This window comes from Amphiura filiformis, chromosome 1 (genome assembly GCF_039555335.1).
Source record: "Amphiura filiformis chromosome 1, Afil_fr2py, whole genome shotgun sequence".
Classification (NCBI taxonomy): Eukaryota; Metazoa; Echinodermata; class Ophiuroidea; order Amphilepidida; family Amphiuridae; genus Amphiura; species Amphiura filiformis.
In genome coordinates this window covers 9,396,063-9,413,477 of record NC_092628.1, presented here as the reverse complement: position 1 = coordinate 9,413,477, position 17,415 = coordinate 9,396,063, and the positions used below count along the sequence as shown (strand labels likewise).

The window sequence follows — 17,415 nt, the reverse complement described above, 5'->3', positions numbered from 1 at the left end:
GCATTGACATCATCGAATGGCTGCCTATAGTGCTGTCAGTGTTAGGCCTATGTGGGGGGGCTGTGTTTAGTTTCTATAATAATTATTATAAGGCCTACATTTATTTGTTATTCTTTTCTTTTCCTTTCTCTGTACTTATTCTTTCCTTGCTAAAGTATCACTCCCTCTTCTTATCTCCCTTCCCTTCTCCATCCCCTCATACTTTTTGTCCCTCTTTCTCTCTTCCTCCAGCCCCCTCTCATTCTTCATGTCCCCTCCTCCACCTCTTCCTCCCTCATCCCCTCACAAAAGAGCTGCCCCCTTCAGTACGCCACTGTTTATGACATTCTCTTTCTTAAAATAAAATAAAATGTCAATTTGTGAAACAACTTTAATATAGGCCTATACCGGTATACTTATTATATGTTACATGTAGGCCTATGCGTAGCTATTACCATTATACAGTAATAGACGTGCATACATGGCAGCCTTGATGTGTCATCATTCAGCAAGCGCATTCAATTTATTTAAATGAAGCACCTACAGTCAGTGGGGTGACAACGAACTGCATCAGCGGCTAATGTGTGCCTTTTGAGCTTACGGCTACTCAATTACACCCTTGAGTGGTATAACAACAAAAGGTACTTTTCGTTATAGTAAGCGCTTTCACGCGACTTTCGTTTGATCACTTATTGACAGTAGTCTGCTAGGTAAAGCGTTAATACACTGTCGGGTCAGCTTACCGATTTAATGGTGGAAGCCCTTTGTCCCAAACAAAAGGTACCTTTCGATGAATAGCTTCTCAGATTTCAAATCGGCACAAGTGTACAATGCGTTACATAATCTATTGCCTCTCCATTCTTAATAGCTCCATGAATAAAACCGTGTATAAGATATTTGCGGGGATATTTGGGCGCGATTACAAAAAATTAGAAAATAAATGGGCACTTCTGGGTTGGGTATCTATACGCCGTAGAAGTGACGTCATAATCGGATTAACTACCATAGCAATAGATGAATACAATTTTTGAATAGACCGCCCTGCACTACAAGCAGATTGCACTAATTACCTGTGTATGTCAGCAAACATAGATTGAATACAATACCGCTCTTTTCAAAGATACTTATCTTACAGGTGCGAGTGATCAGCCTTTCTTTGACATCTATGGTTCAGTGCATCGGTAACGCGTGAACGTTGTAGTGCAGGGTGGTATAGTCACAATTGTATTCATCTATTGCTATGGTAGTTAATCCGATTAACTACGTCACTTCTACGGCGTATATAGGCCCTGCATGAAATTATTGATTGGCTCCAAACAAAGAATTTGAACCGGTGTCCTTCACCGTAGTTATGGCGGAGTACAGTCCATTCAATCAAATGTTGTCATCAACCTATTTGATCGTAGTGCAGGGTTATGTGTGTGAGACGAACTGTCACGGTAGATTGCAATCATGCTTTTGTTGAATGCATTTGAGTAGTCTGCCATATTTACGGGATGATACGTCACATCATGACATGCAATGCCTCTATAGATTCTATAGAATTTAAGTATGATATATTTTCGATGGTAATATATTTTCACTTTCAAAGTTTGTAGTTTTCATAATTGCAATTTCTGAATATTATATAAAAAGCGGGAATAATTCTATTAATGTAAGAGTATCGGATCATTTTGAATGTTAATAAATACGAAACGCCGGCGGTAGACACCAGCGATATCAGGGATTGCCGCGATTCTTGCAGTAGCTTTTATGAATAGAATACAATAGTGGATACAATAGTGGATACAATAGCGGAACAATAGAGCTCTCTTACGGGTAAATAAACCTCGTCGCGTTTTGCTAAATTTCACTTCTTCTTTTTCATGAACTAACCGTTATTTCATTAAGTAACCGTTATTTTTAAAGGTTTTTAATATCGTTTTATATTATGTGACCTTGTCCATGCGCTACTAAACACTATTAAAAGTCTCATCAATACTGCTTCATCTGGCCATTAAAACATCTTGAAAGTTAATTTTGTTTTTGAAAAATATTGAATGACATTTTTTTTAATTTATAGCATTGCTCTTTTTCATCAACCTTTCATAAACAAGTAAATAAAATAATGAATAATTAAATTTTGGATTTATATAGCGCATCATCTAGGCTAGTTACTGCCGAACCTGGCGCAAATATATCCGCACTTAGATTGTAACATCCACCAATTATCTGTGCATCTCCCCAAATATCATTGAGTGAAGGAAGTTTTTGATAACCAAACTACTAATCACCGATTTTTGAAAGCAGGAGGAAACCGGAGATCCCGGAGAAACCTGCGAAATTGAGCATGGAATCGGGATAAACCAAGTGCACATACAGTCCTTGGGTACAAGTGTAACAAACTACACGAATTTGTGGAGAAGAACCAGGTAGGTGAATTTGCCTTTACACTAGACTTCAGTGGCGTAGCTAGGGATTGTGGCGTCCAGGGCTAAGGATACATAATGGCGCCCCCTCCCCAATCCTTGAAACAAGTGCGCGATAGGGCCTATCACTCATTAATTTTGGTTATAATGAAGTTGAATATCGGTCTTAAATTGATCTTTCCAATGATTTTGTGCAAATATGAGCGAGAAGCGCGTGATAAATTTGACTTTCATCGCTAGAGAGGGCGCAGAATTGATGCTGAATCGGTCAATTCGGCGCGACCCCCCAGGGTGGCACCCAGGGCACGTGCCCCCTCTGCACCACTGCTACGCCACTGCTAGGCTTGGAGACGAACGAAGAAGTCACTAAGTATCCCAAGAGAATTGAAGCGTGGACCCCTCGCGTGCCAAGCACAAGAACACCGTTTAGCCATGGGGGTTAGATTGCGTCATGGCATCACGTGGAGTTGTTTTCCTGGTGAGATTAATGAGTTTTTGAGTGGTTAGGGTTAACATGGTTAAGGGGTAGCTCTGCCAATAAAAGCGCTGGAACTGACAATAGCCATAATATCAAAGAATAGCAACACTGACTACTAATCTGCAATTATCAATGTGAGGCTGTGAAATTAGCGCAAATTATGAACTAAACGTTTTAATTTATGAAACTTTCAAAATGCTCAATAAAAATTGTTGAAATTAGCGTGGTACAGCTCTTGTAGTTTCCGTCCCTCTACATAAAACACCCAACCCCCTCTCCGCCGTATGACGCTACGCCACTGCGTAAACATAAGATAATTCAGACCATATACCAGTTTACGATCCTTATTTCAAGATCGTTCGTTATCGTAGAGACGAATCCAACGAGCCAAGAGATGGCCCGAGAGATGGTCAGAATTCATTCGACCATATACCAGTTTACAATCCTTATTTCAAAATTTGGTACCTTCCTAATCGTTCGTTATCGTAGAGACGAATCCAACGAGCCATGAGATGGCCCAAGAGATGGTCAGAATTCATTCGGCCATTACTGGGTCCCCTCCGCACCAAACTGTCAAATCATTTATATCACTATCATATTTTGTGTCCACCTGTAAATGGCTACATTACTACACGCATTGCCTTTGTGGATTGTCGTTCATTGTATAATTTGTATCGTTGATGAAACAGGTTTGTACTCAACGTTGTCAGTAACTGGGATATCGAAAACTTTTATGACTGTATTAAATGTACTTGTACTTACTATACCAGTCTTGCAACACCGTACTAGATGATACAAAATGTATGAACTACAATTGATTTCTCATAAAATTCGTCACACTTTTCATTTCTGAATACACAAAACCCCCACACACCCACACAAAAGTTATAGTTTATACCTAAGGGACCGTTCACAAACACTTGTTAGAGGGGCCTGATGCAAAAAGGGGGGCCCTGAAAATTTTTGACCCTCATAAGGGGGGCCTGAAAAAAATGACCACAAATTTTCCTGGAAAAATTAAGTTTATATGCTTTTCTATGGGGTTGACCCATAATTTTCATGTCAAAAATGGGGCCCTGAAATTTTTGAGGTCTGTAAAGGGGGCCCGAAAATTTTTCGCGATCAAATTTTTTTGCATCAGCCCCCCCCCCCCTTACAAGTGTTTGTGAACGGTCCCTAAACAGACGCAGTATATAGAGGCCTAAATAAATACAATCAAAGCAAAGCAAGATGTTTCAAATTGGTTCAAAGCAAATAAATGCAAAGAAAACAAATTTAATGTATCTTGGTACACGTGCACAGACTAGTAGTGTAATAAATAACAAAGAAGTTGATATCATCTTGGATGGGTGTAAATTTAGTAGAAGTATTAAGTGAAGCAAAATTTCTAGGAATTACTATAGATGAACATTTGACTTGGAAAAAACATGTTCAAAATATTGGTAAAATTTGTACCAGAAATATTGGTGTACTAAACAAAGTTAAATTATTCCTGCCAAGAGACGCCATGTATAAATTATATTGTACTCTAATATTGCCTTATCTTAATTATTGTTTATTATGGTGGGGAAATGCAAATAAAGAACACATGAATAAAATGTTCCGCCTCCAAAAACGTGCCATGAGAGTAATCTCCAATAGTGACTATCTTGGTCACACTGAACCAATTTTCAAAATGTTTAAGGTATTAAATATCTTTGATATGTTCAATAAGGAAGTTGCTATATTTATGTATAAGTATAATAACAAAATGTTACGTAGATCTTTTGAAAATTTCTTCCAGACTCACAAAGAAAATCATAACTATAATACACGGAATAGGAATGATTATAAAATACCTATCCACAAAATCAACAGTATCTTAACGGTTGGACCAAAAGTTTGGAATGCATTGCCAAAAAATGTTAAAATGTCAGCAACCTTAGGTCATTTTAAGTCAAACTTGAAATATGTTTTTGATATTTACAAGTAGAATTATGTTTATTTATTGATATGGTAACATTTGGTTAATACTACTGAATTTGATATTATATAAATGTATCATACATATAAATTTAATTTTATATGTATACCTTTTTATTACATGCCTATGACATTTTTGTGGTGGAGTGTGCTGCCCATAGCAAAAAGAAAAGTTTCCCGGTGACCACCCGATGACCATTCGGTGGTCATCAGAAACCTTTCGGGTACCTTTTCCAGAGTTATCCGAAAGTGCCCGGTAGCGGCTACATTGCGGATACCTAATTTAGTTATCCAAAAGTTTTCGGGTAAACATCCGGAAGTCTCCCAAAAACTCAAATATTTCAAATGAGTTACCCAGAAGGTTCCCAGAAACTTAGATTCTTTGCAGGAGTTACCCGGTGGTTACCCGCTTTGAATTTGACCTTGAAAATAGCATTAAGCATCTTAAGAATGCATTGTGGGTGGGTAAGTGGTCAAATTAAGGTCACTAAATGAATTCACAATGGAGTAGCTAGCTGTTGGCAGTTGGAATATATTTGTTCAAAATATTCAAGTTATTTGTGGTCCAAAATGTATGGATTTACATGTAGGACATTACAAGATGTTTACTAATTAATCTGGAACATGCTGTAGGAATTATAAAGCATTGAATGCTTGATTTCATTTGATTAATGCAGGTAGGAAAATGTGTATGAAATGATTTGTATTGATGCAGTCTTTATACACTATGTACATGTACCTAATATATGACACATATTTGAATGTTTTAGTTTTATCTTTTCTAGTAAATCATATATGATTTTGACAGTAAATTAATGCCAATTAAATTACTAATCATCAGCTAATGTACGTGTCAATTAACTGATAAGCTTTATGTTAAGCTATTTGTTGTAAATAAATTTATATTTGATATAACAATTATAGGCTGTGTCAGTGATATGTGATCACATTTAGTACTGTAATACAAGCTGATATCATAACAATTTGGTTGTACATTAATTGAAAGGTATATGCACCTTATAAAGGTGTGGACCAAATTAAATCAGAAGAATATTTTGTACAATAACTACAATTTACATTGTACACTTTCAAGTTTCTTATAGCAAGATAGCACAAGCTCAACTGCCATGACTGCAGAGTTGTATTTCTCCAAAAACTACAATTCAAATAATAAGTTAAATTGCCTAATAAATTTGTGCATATGAATTTGTATTTCTGCATTCCCAAAAGGTCAACAGGAAGTCTCCAAAGAGGTCACCAGGTATATCGTCACCAAAAGTTATCCGCTAGGTCCCCGAAAAGTTATCGGGTAGTTATCCGCTAGTTCCCCAAAAAAGTCATCGGGTGGTTACCCGCTAGTTTCCCAAAACAGTCATCGGGTAGTCATCCGGTACCTATTACCTGAAAGGTATCCACTATGGTTCCCAAAAATTTATCGGGTAGTCACCCGCTACCTACCTAATTTGCATGTGAAATTTGCCGGTGTCTACCCGGTGACTATCGGGAAGTTATCCGAAAAGGTCTCATTTTTTTTATATGGGCGGGTGTGAGTGTGAGGTGAGAAATCAAGTGTATTTTCTTTTTTCCCTTCAGGCTTGGAGTATTGTATTTTTTCATTTTGTGTATCTGTGTTCATATATTTAGGCCCTTCTTTTAAGCGTTTCAGGGGGCACAACGTTTCTAGTGTCTCCTCCATCGTTTTTTATCATGTTTGTTATTTGTATGTTTTATTTTTGATGGAAATAAATTTGATTGATTGATTGATTGATTGATTGATTGATTGATTGATTGATTGAAATTCACTGAGGTATAAATTAAAGAATGTGAGATGGGCACAAAAATAAGGAGAATACAAGCTAATTAATATTTTCCGTCTTCCGTAAAATTACGAGCTTCATTTATTTCATATGAGTTTAGATCTATTTTTGATAGATTGAAAAGTTTCTTTAATAATGGGATCCTTTTTAAGGAAATCATTAACTTTTCAAATAAAAGAAGATCAAACGTGTGTATAATTTATAACATGAAATATTTTAGACTTCTGCCACACACAACATAAATGACAGTCAGTAAAAAATAACCGACCATGCATGATTTGAACATACAGGGGGATCAATATTGTTCCACAACTTAACGCCACTATTATAGCTAAACGAAAATTTATTATTTGATCATTGTTTGATCACTTGGTGTATCAAATATCAACATTAGTCACATGCCAGAGGTTGGCCCACATCACATAGCTCCCATCGTGTGCTATTATCTGTAGTATAGCACCACGTACCCGCTAGCTCAAAGTCTGGATTACGACAGAAGTTGTGATCACCGAGTCCCGTACCAGGGAAATTTCCAGGTGTGCGGACATGCTTGTGGGGTTGCTGTGAAGTCCATTTCTGACATGTTTTACCTGATATAGTTTCGGAAATTGTACCACGGTAGTCTCGAGCGTTGAGGTCAGCAAAACATTCATCCCCTGTATTAATTAAACATGTGAAAGTTAACCGGGTGGTATTTAAACTATGCAGAACAAAAAAACACGTCACGAAGGCTTGAAAGATTGACTTGCGGGATGTATGTACGTATGTTTGCCCGAAATCACTAAAAATAAAGCTATTGAATTCCAGATGTAACCGTGTCATGAGTTATTCATTTATTATTAAATGAGAGAGAGAGGGTATACGAGAGGTGTGTGTAGGTTACGTAAGGGGGGAGAGAGAAGGAGTGTAGATGAATGGAATGGAAGGTACAGAGCGAAGGTACAGAGCGCCGGTAGTCCAACACTCCGCTAGTCCGACACACCGCTATTCCGAATTTGAAATTCACTGCACCAGTCCGACACGCCGCTAGTCCGAATCTAAAATACACTCTACCAGTCCGACACACCACTACTCCGAGAATGAAACTGCACTAGTACGAAACTGAAAACCACTGCTCTAGTCCGAATCTGGAAAACACTCCTTCAGTCCGAAACTGCGCTAGTCGAGTCCAAAAAACATTGCGCTAGTCAAAACTGAAAACCATTGCGCTATTCCGAATCTGAAAACACTGTGCTAATCGGAATTTGGGAAACACTGCGCTCCGATATTCGGACTAGCGTATTGTTTTCTACTGGTTAGTAGTATGTCAATATTTTTAAACATAATTTTAACATATATTTTGACAAACAAAACTTTCTCGATTCTCAGGCGGAATTCGGACTAGCAAAGTGTATTTCGGATTCTGACTAGCGGCGTGTCGGACTGAAAATGTGTTTGCAGATTCATACTAGCGGCGTGTCGGACTGTTGCAGTGGTTTTCATTTTCGGATTAGCGCATGTTTTTTTTTCGGACTAGCGCAGCGTTTTTCATTTTCAGACTGACGCACCCCTAAGTATAGGGAATTTGCGGACTAGTGGTGTGTCGGACTAGAGGCGTGTCGGACTAGCGGCGTGTCGGACTGAACGGTGCACCCGAAAAAGGAGGGGATTGAGAGTGGAGGGGAGGGAGAAGGTAGGAGGGGGAATGGTTGAGTTGATAAATCGATAAACACACAAACAACAAACCAATTAACATTTTTGTGACGTTAATGGAATAGCTACAACTCTTTTCCTATTCACACTCCACCGCCCATCGCGCTTCGATATTGATATCCGATATGATTGTTTTACTTCTAACATTTACACAAAGTAGTGGGTAGCTTTCTACTCCTCGTTTTAATCCCAAGATTTTTAGGAAACCAAAACTTGAAACGAGGCACCACAACAACAACAACTAAGACAACAAGAAAACTTACGTTTGCAACTTCCGCACGTCATTGGGCAAAATGCTCTCACCAGGAGTGCAGTGCGGTCACCATCTTGAATACTGCATAGACGTGACCATCCTTCACATGTAGGGAATGAAATAGACCCAGGCCATACATCTCGGTAGGCATGCAACAGCGCAGAATCAGAGGAGTCCGTGCACGATAACCACGACGCTGGTAAGGTTGGGAAAGGAAAAAGATCACGAAGGGTTTATCTTATGTTGTACAAATATATCTTATTGTTATTGAATTTCATCTCAGATAAAACTGATGAGTTGTAGTAAGACCCCCAAAATTAATAATAGCAAGTATTTCTTTCTTTTTTCCTGGTTTGAGCTATTAGGTAATGAGCTATTTTTAGAAATACTGTAATATGTCATAAATATTCTAGAATGGTAACAAATTATTTAAAAGGCCTGGATAATAAATGATTTTAGCAGCAGTTAGAGTTATAACAAAGAACTCAGTGAAATTTATGTTAGCCAATAGTGGTACAAAATATGTACATTTGCCGTTTTTTTAGAGAGACTGTATACATGTAAAGCCTTCGAGTTTCCAAAAAAGGGTTTATTGGGACAATGTGCGGTTAGGTTTGACATAGTGAACCTTATTTCATACTTCATTAGGCCACCCTTTAATTCAGTGCTCAGACACTATATTGGGTTCTCGCATGGTCTCTTGGCCGAGTTGTTATAAACTAATGAAATATAAATATTTGACAAAGTAAACCTTTTTCGACATTGCAAACCTCCGACAATCATAAGCTGGTTACTTTCGAAGGTTCCATTCGTTTCTCAATCCCAATTATATTCAAATCATATCATGAAAATGTATTTGACTTACATTCGCAAGTTCCACATGTGAATGGGCAGTTAGCTTTGATCCGATCCGCATCAGGGTCATCTTCTGGATAATTGCAAAGGTACGACAGCTCTATGCAATCAGTGGCCTTGTCCCTACATGACTCTGTATGTAGAAACCCAAAAGAAAGAATCATATAATAGATCATATTTCTCTCATTGCCATGCATCCTGTGAATTTAATGCTCTAAATCTAAATTCCGACGAAATCGTGAAGAATATGTTATGATATATAATTTCCTCATTGACATTTTCAAGAGTACTCGTATATAGCGCAGTCGGATAGGCGTTAGATTATCGCGCAGGAGTCCCGAGTTCAATTCCCCGTCACCTGGTTTGATTCTTTTTCTTTTTCTATCCATTTTTAACCCACAATTGTAAAAATTTACATATTGTATTGGGAAATATATTTTGTGTCCTTTTTTTCTAAAAAAATAAATTTTGAGTTCAACGTACTACATGCACACTCGAATGGTCATACGGCACACAGTCATTACAATGTTGTAAGAAGCATGTCATGCATATCAGTCTATTCGCTTGCTGATTGTGCTTTCATACTTAAGCTGAAATTGTTCTCGTTTTCTCACATACTGGGTGTCCCTGAAAGAACTGTATCGTCGGAAACGTAATTGTTTGGGTATTTTAACGCCACAACATAACTATAAATACTTGGTGTGGTTGAGGAATAAATCAGCTATCACATACTTTTTGAATTTTGACAATTGACCATACCGTTCTTAAAATATAAGAATTTTGCGAAACTCCCTCATTTTCAAGCCTTTTCACGGATTCAAATATCAATCAATGATCTATATAGTATATTCTATTACCCCCACGACCCATTATTCAAAATCTCGCACTGTGATTTGTTGAAACGCGTCACGTGAGAGCCCATTATTCTGCAAAAATGGGTCAATTAGCGCCGTAACACATTCTAAACACATCATTACGCTTGGTTACGCGTGCAATAATCCGCGATACGCGCGGTCACTTAAGCGTACGCGCTCCACCTTGAAGTAAACAACTTAAAATATTTGTGCCAAAAAATGATATTTTCTCTTTCAATTCTCTTTAAATCGCACTATTTTCTGGTAATAGAATAGAAATAAAGGGTGCCGAATTATCCTTTACACGCAAATGATGTGTCCTCGGCAGTAAAAACGTTTAAATAATGGGTTCGGCTGCGCCTCACCCATTATTTACGGTTTTACTGCCTCGGACACATTATTGGCGTGTAAAGGATAATGCATTACCCTTTATTTCTTAAGTCAGAGTGCTAAGGCCATCTTGATTTAATAATGAGTGTCAAAGCCCCGCGCGCAGTAGTAAAATCGACGGTTTTTCGCGTTATTCCCGCTGGATTGAGCAAATTTCAGGGTTTTTTTCCGCTGTTTTATTTTTTCCCCAATCCACCACACAAAAATATCACGTCTGACATCGTCAGACGTCAACATAGTCCAAAGCGTAAATCTTAATAAAACAAATTCAGTGCAAGGGATAAAAAGGTGGTCTATTCTTGCCACAGATCACAAAATTAAAGTAAAAAAATAAGAAAATAAATTAAAACCGCATTCCGTTAAGGGTTTTGAGATGAATTATTAAGATTAAAAATCAAGATGGCCTAATCACAGCGCATCATCAGCGCATGATGCGTATGTTGTCATTGATAGATATTGACTCGGTGGAAAGGCTTGAAAATGAGGGAGTTTCGTAAAATTCTTTTATTTCAAAAACGTTGCGGTCAATTGTCCAAATTCAAAAAGTACGTGATAGCTGATATGTTCTTCAATATCATCAGTTATTTAGTTACGTTATTTTTATACCTTTTAGTGAATCTTTTGACTAAAAAGCCAGGAAAATAACCACATTGAAGAAATTGAGGAGATCAATTAAGTCTAACGATATACGCCTATAACACCGTTTTAAAAAACGGTTAATCGTATTTGGTATTTGAAAACACCAGGAGAAGAGTTTAGTTTTTGTAATTTTGACATCTTTGGTTACAACTGATTATAAGTATCGTGGTTTCAGGGTATGTTTGTATGTGACAATTCGTCGGTCACATCACATACTGACATACCTATTCGACGCATTACGCTTTTCGAGAAAATCTCGATTGAAAATTCTGTTTTTAAGTTGGATTTGGCTTCATACTTACTTATTTCTCAATAGAATTTCCTCGACAGAGTATTTATATAAAGAAGAGACTTAGAAGTTAAATGGTGAAATTTACATGTCCAACATCTATGTAAAATTATCTCATACGGTCTTAAACTTAAACTAAAAATAGATCTGTATGTGAAATGATTTTTTTTTACTCTGCCGCTATATTATACTAAAGTCTCGCTATGTTTTTCTTTATACGTATAGATCACTATGTGATTCGTGTATTTGTAAATAAGCTCTAAATAGATCTGTATGCGATGCATCGTTCACCGTATAAATCTGTATGTGATACACGTACTAATAAATGGGCAAAGGTAGCTTACGTCGTTGGATAGCGCTGTATGTGACACGCGCAATTTTAAAAAACAGCAAATAGACCCAAATCAAAGTTTGATATCTAATTAATTAAAAAGTCTGTAAGTTGGTGGATTTGAAGAACTCCAAAACATATTGCTACATACCCGTTTTCTCAAAAAAGTCAAAAACCTCGAATAGAACCGTATGTGATGCGACCGACGAATTAAGTGCCAATTTACACATTTGTAAATTATACTAATTTGAATTAAGCGCCAATATAACGGTGGTATTTAAAGCCCGACTGTGTATTACAAACACTCTGTTTTGCATATTGGCCCCGAGATTAATCTACATTTATTGTTAATTGTTACATTGAGTTTTATTTAAACCTACCTGTATGAAGTGGAACCGCCTGGACTCGGAAAGCAACAGCCAACAGCACTGAACAGAACAAGTATACAGCTTTCATTTCGACTTAATGCAGAATAGTACCGCAGTATGATGTAATGTTGTCCTTATCGTCATTATCATTTCATATTAAGTCTATAACTGCACCTGCGCGTTGTGTGTAGTTCTGATGTGCTCTCAGGTCCCACAAAAAATACACTGTGCAAACGTTGCTACCCGATGTCTTAATCGCATGTGAAATTTTCTTATGTGATGGTATGATATGTTTAAGCATCATTAGTCAAGCCATCTGGTATAACTAATTTTATTTCAAGTTAATAAGTTTTTGTGTTGGACTCGTAACTCGTAATTTGTAATGGGTAAAGGTAACAATAGCACTGTATGGTTTCTAAAATTTTGAGTAAAACTATACTACCCGCCTCCATTGGTAAAATTCACCACATACCTGTTTTATGTGGTAAATTTTAATATAATATAATTGCATTCTGAATACGAAGAATAATTTGGATTTTTTGAAATTGACAACATAATACAAATTTTATTGCAAATTATTAAAAATTGATATCTTTTTATTTTTCATATTTAATAGTCCTCGAAGTAAAAATTATAAATGTAATGATATGTACTTAAAGTGTATGTAGCTGGGAGGAGAGGCCTACGATCATTTGAAAAATTTGACCTTGCGTTTCGTATTGAAGAATTCTTCTTCGAGGACTGTGCAAAGGTGTGTGACAGAACCCTTAAAGTAATGTATTATATTACGGCGGGTCGGAGGGGAGCATGACCTAGTGGTGTTTGAATTAAAATATTGAGAAAAATAAAGCTGATATAAATGAGGACTGGTATGGGTTCCATAAAGGAGATCCCAAGGCTTGATTATAAGGCCTTAACTCAAGAACAGCAAGACGTATGGAAACATGCGATTTTTGGCTTTCTCGACTAATTTCCTATGATAATATATTATAATGCGTAATAATTCAGTACAAAATATCGCATTCAAAAGAAAGAATATAATGAATTATAAGTTGATATAAGAGACTTAAAAATGTTTAATTACCTGGGTTGTCGGTTCCGTTTTGAATGGCTCTATCAAGAGTAAATCCAAATACGGTGTGTACGTCCCGGAGTCGCGAGTACACACCGAGAGACAAATGTTTGGCGAGCAAACTTTTGTGCCCCGTAAAGTTAGGATAATCCTCCTCTGCACTGAAATTCTTCTGCTTTAAACTTGCCATTTTTTCCGATTATAAAAATTGTGTCTTAGTTTTCACCCGGGAGTTTTCACAAGTTAAGTTTGATATTCTCCATAATATATCTTCAAAAAGGTTTGGTGTATTAGAGTCACAAGCGATAGCCATACACAAGAAAATATGTGATGTGAACGCCAGAACATGCAGTTCACTAATTTATGCCCAATTGTGTCTACATTTGCATAATGCTAGACATCCTCCATTCACATCGTTACCTGAAAGATAGCGACTTGGTAACGTAACCATGAAATTGATATGTATATATATATTATATAAAAGTGTGTATACTTGTAATAAATGGCAGCAACGTGTGGTATAACCATACCAGCCGATTCAAGTACCGGGTGTCCCCCAAAAAGGTTACTTGTCCCTTTCATGCCATAATCTATACAGCTGTGAATGTCAAGTTCACAACCTACGTACTTAGCCTGACTGACATAATGCAACACAGAGCAACCGTGCATTTGGCGGGGCGCTTGAGTAGCCCCAGCGATAGCATGGCAGATCCAGTATTTTTCTAATAGACAGAAAATAAAACTTGTTCAGTTTTATTTTAAGATTTTAGTCAGAAATATATAATATTCTTAGAATATATAGCACAGCAGCGATTTCAACTCAACAAATTCCAAACAAAGCCTAGATGCAAAAGATTGTTATCAATTTCGCTATGTTAATGACAGGAGATACAGCGTGCAAAAACGCCTTCACCAAATCGTGTTCTTCTCTAATGACCATCATCCTTTATTCGTAACCACCAAGAGTCAAGAAGCTCTAAAACTGAATTCATTTCAGTGTACAATATTTAATTTTGCAATATGTTTCTTTTGTTTTATACGTTTATGAAAAATTGAGAATAAATAAATAATAAAACAAATCAACACAAAGATGTGGTTGTTTTTCAACTTTCGTTGTGCGATATTTTGATGGTTTGCCACTCTTGACACCTCTATCATCTTGCGCTCATAAGTTAAGTTGCTTTTAGGATACGGAGTTGATCTGGGGCACCAAGGTCAAAACTGAAATTCGAGCCCTGCATGCTAACCGTGAGCAGGTTGGTTTGAGAGGCATTATATTACTTCCCATTCTTCAACATCTGTAATCATTTTGGAGCTCTAATGTCTTAACCCTAACACCCAAAAATCTTACAAAATCTTACGATGAAAAATTCTGCGCATGCATGAATCCCAGGGTCTGTGATGACGCAATCAGCCTAAGTTGTGACCCCTCAGCACAACTGAGCCCTGAAGTCGCCAATCATCATTTTTGAGATATTCAACCAAAATATTCTGCTTGAAATTAGCTTTTAAATGATGTATATCATGTCTATAGTACTTGACATTTTTAAAGTAGTGAAAAATCAATAAAACAGTCAATAAATCCTTTGTTTCCTATTGTTTATTGTTAAGTTCGATGGAGCATATCTCAATAGTGGCACTGGCGACATCCGGGCTCAGTTGTGGAGGATGGTAACATATGCGCACGGAATTGCTGGCCGGGCATCAATAACCCGTGTAGCTAACAGTCCGTGATCGTGTGGTTGGCATGCGAGGGGTCAAAGGTTCGAATCCTGGGGTGCCAAGTCAAAATTCTTCTTTCTCCTTGACTTTTTCGGATCTTCTTTGACTTCCGATCCCAAAAAGCAGGGTCCAGTGTTAGGGTTAATATATAATGAACATGGATACTATGAGCGTGATGAGCTGGTTATTCAAGCTTGGTAAGATATAACAAACGGTTCCTAATATAGGCAAAAAGATATAAGATTTTCATTATCAAGAAATCAGAGCCGTAATATGACAATAGTTGACTGTTATGATGAATTCGTAACACAAAAAAATTAAAATTGTCGATCAAAAACAGCCTACCATGCATTGAAAGGTGAGAATTTCATTCACTTAAATTACTTCCGTCTAAACTTGTACTTCTTCATTTGTCTTCAGTATTCTTTGGTTTTATTCAGTTCACTTTTAAGCCTTTTGCAGCGGAGTAATAACGTTTGGCTTTGAAGCTTGGATAATGGTATGACCGAGAGAAGCAAATTTATACTGGTTTTTTTTTCAACAGCCATGGGGTGCAGGAATAGTTTGAGACTATCAGAAATACTAAGGCTTTTATATGATCAAATCCGGTGGAGTTGAATAGTAATCACAGGTAACAAGTTTCATTATGTCACTTTAAAGTTACTTTGCTACGGTAGTTCTGTTGTTTTCTTCTTCAACACTGTCATACTTTTATGTATAAACATTTTACCAAGTGAAAGATAATATTATTCTTAATTACATTTAGTATTTTTATCTAATTTCCATGTACGGCTTAAAGTAATTTAATTGTGTATAGTATTATCTGTAATATAGTTAATGTAGTATTGAATTAATCTCTGTAATTTCTTGCATATTCTTGATCACAAAACAGGCTCTTTTGGTTTTTGTTAGGGTAAATGAGGGGTGTGTGTTTTTGACATTTTTGCGGTATATTTTGTTGTTGTTGTTGTTATTTTGAAACTTTTTTTTTTGTTAGGACAGGGGTTCTTAATACAGGTCATCCGGCCTTCCGAGGACCTCCTCATTCAATGTATGTGTTTGATTGTTGTGCTGTTATATTTTATATTTGAATGAAATAAAGATGAATGAATGAATACTTTGGTTGCTTGTAGTAATCTTGCAGTATAGATGAAGCTGCTGTTTGAATTGTCACATAATCTGCTTCATATATTGTATACTCTGGTTGCTCTATGAAAAAGGAATAAAAATCAAAACCACTAATCCCTCCAATTAGCTCCTGCTGATTTCCCATTATAGAACTATCAAAAAGTGTGCCAACAGGTATCATAATAACATTATTACATAACAATTTCCTATCTTTTGGATTGTCTGCTGTGGTTTATCATTGGGGTGGGCTTGTCTAGCTGGAAGCGTAATTGACCAAAGAGGGGTAATTATCAGTAATTGGGCCTGGATTTATCACCTTTTTCATAGCAAAAGCCAACTATACACCATATGTGTACGGGGAGGGCGAGTTAGCGCAGCGGTAGTTCCCTCGCTTTGCACCACTGAGGTCCCGGGTTCAAGCCCCGGCGCGGCCCAAGGACTCGTGTGCACTTGGTTTATCCCGATTCCATGCTCGCTCTCGCAGGTTTTCTCCGGGATCTCCGGTTTCCTCCTGTATCGCAAAAATCGGTGATTAGTTGTTTGGTTATCAAAAACTTAATTCCTTCACCCAATGGAATTTGGGGAGCTGCACAGATAATTGGTGGATGTTACGATCTAAATGCGGGTAGGCGTGCGCCGGGTTACGGTTCGCTATCTCTAAGTTCGCTTCGGTTCGCTATCTCTAAGGTTCGCTATCTCTAAGGTTCGCTATCTCTAAGGTTCGTTATCACTAATTACGAAAAAGGTCCGCTATACCTAAGGTTCGATATCACTAATTTTGAAAAAGGTTCGGTATTTCTAAGGTTCGATATCACCAATTTTAAATAAGGTTCGCTATCTCTAATTTTAAATAAGGTCCGCTATCACTAATTTATTGAAGGTTCGCTATCTCTAAGGTTCGCTATCACTAATTTAAAATAAGGTCCGCTATCTCTAATTTTAACAATCCCGGTATCCCTAAGGTTCGCTATCTCTAATTTTAAATAAGGTCCGCTATCTCTAAGGTTCGCTATCTCTAAGGTTCGCTATCTCTAAGGTTCGCTATCTCTAAGGTTCGCTATCACTAATTTCAAATAAGGTTCGCTATCTCTAATTTCAAATAAGGTTCGCTATAGCGGTCCTTATTTAAAATTAGAGATAGCGGACCTTATTTGAAATTAGAGATAGCGGACCTTATT

General features: G+C 37.1%; 1 protein-coding gene across 1 annotated transcript; it reads right to left on the bottom strand.

Annotated features, from left to right (window-relative positions):
* Positions 1 to 4,098: 4,098 nt before the first annotated feature.
* LOC140148347 (inactive tyrosine-protein kinase transmembrane receptor ROR1-like) lies at positions 4,099 to 12,485 on the bottom strand. The gene is made up of 4 exons (XM_072170306.1): positions 12,328 to 12,485; positions 9,455 to 9,577; positions 8,600 to 8,785; positions 4,099 to 7,300 (listed from the first exon to the last, which is right to left on the bottom strand). The coding sequence occupies exons 1-4, from the start codon at positions 12,401 to 12,403 to the stop codon at positions 7,035 to 7,037; spliced, it is 651 nt and encodes a 216-aa protein (XP_072026407.1). The 5' UTR covers positions 12,404 to 12,485; the 3' UTR covers positions 4,099 to 7,034.
* Between the last annotated feature and the right edge of the window lie 4,930 nt (positions 12,486 to 17,415).

Coding starts and splice junctions, on each gene's coding strand:
- LOC140148347 (XM_072170306.1), bottom strand. CDS start 12,403: ATGAAAGCTGTATACTTGTTCTGTTCAGTGCTGTTGGCTGTTGCTTTC. Junction 9,578..12,327: donor GGCGGTTCCACTTCATACAG/GTAGGTTTAAAT, acceptor TTCTACATACAG/AGTCATGTAGGGACAAGGCC. Junction 8,786..9,454: donor CACATGTGGAACTTGCGAAT/GTAAGTCAAATA, acceptor CAACCTTACCAG/CGTCGTGGTTATCGTGCACG.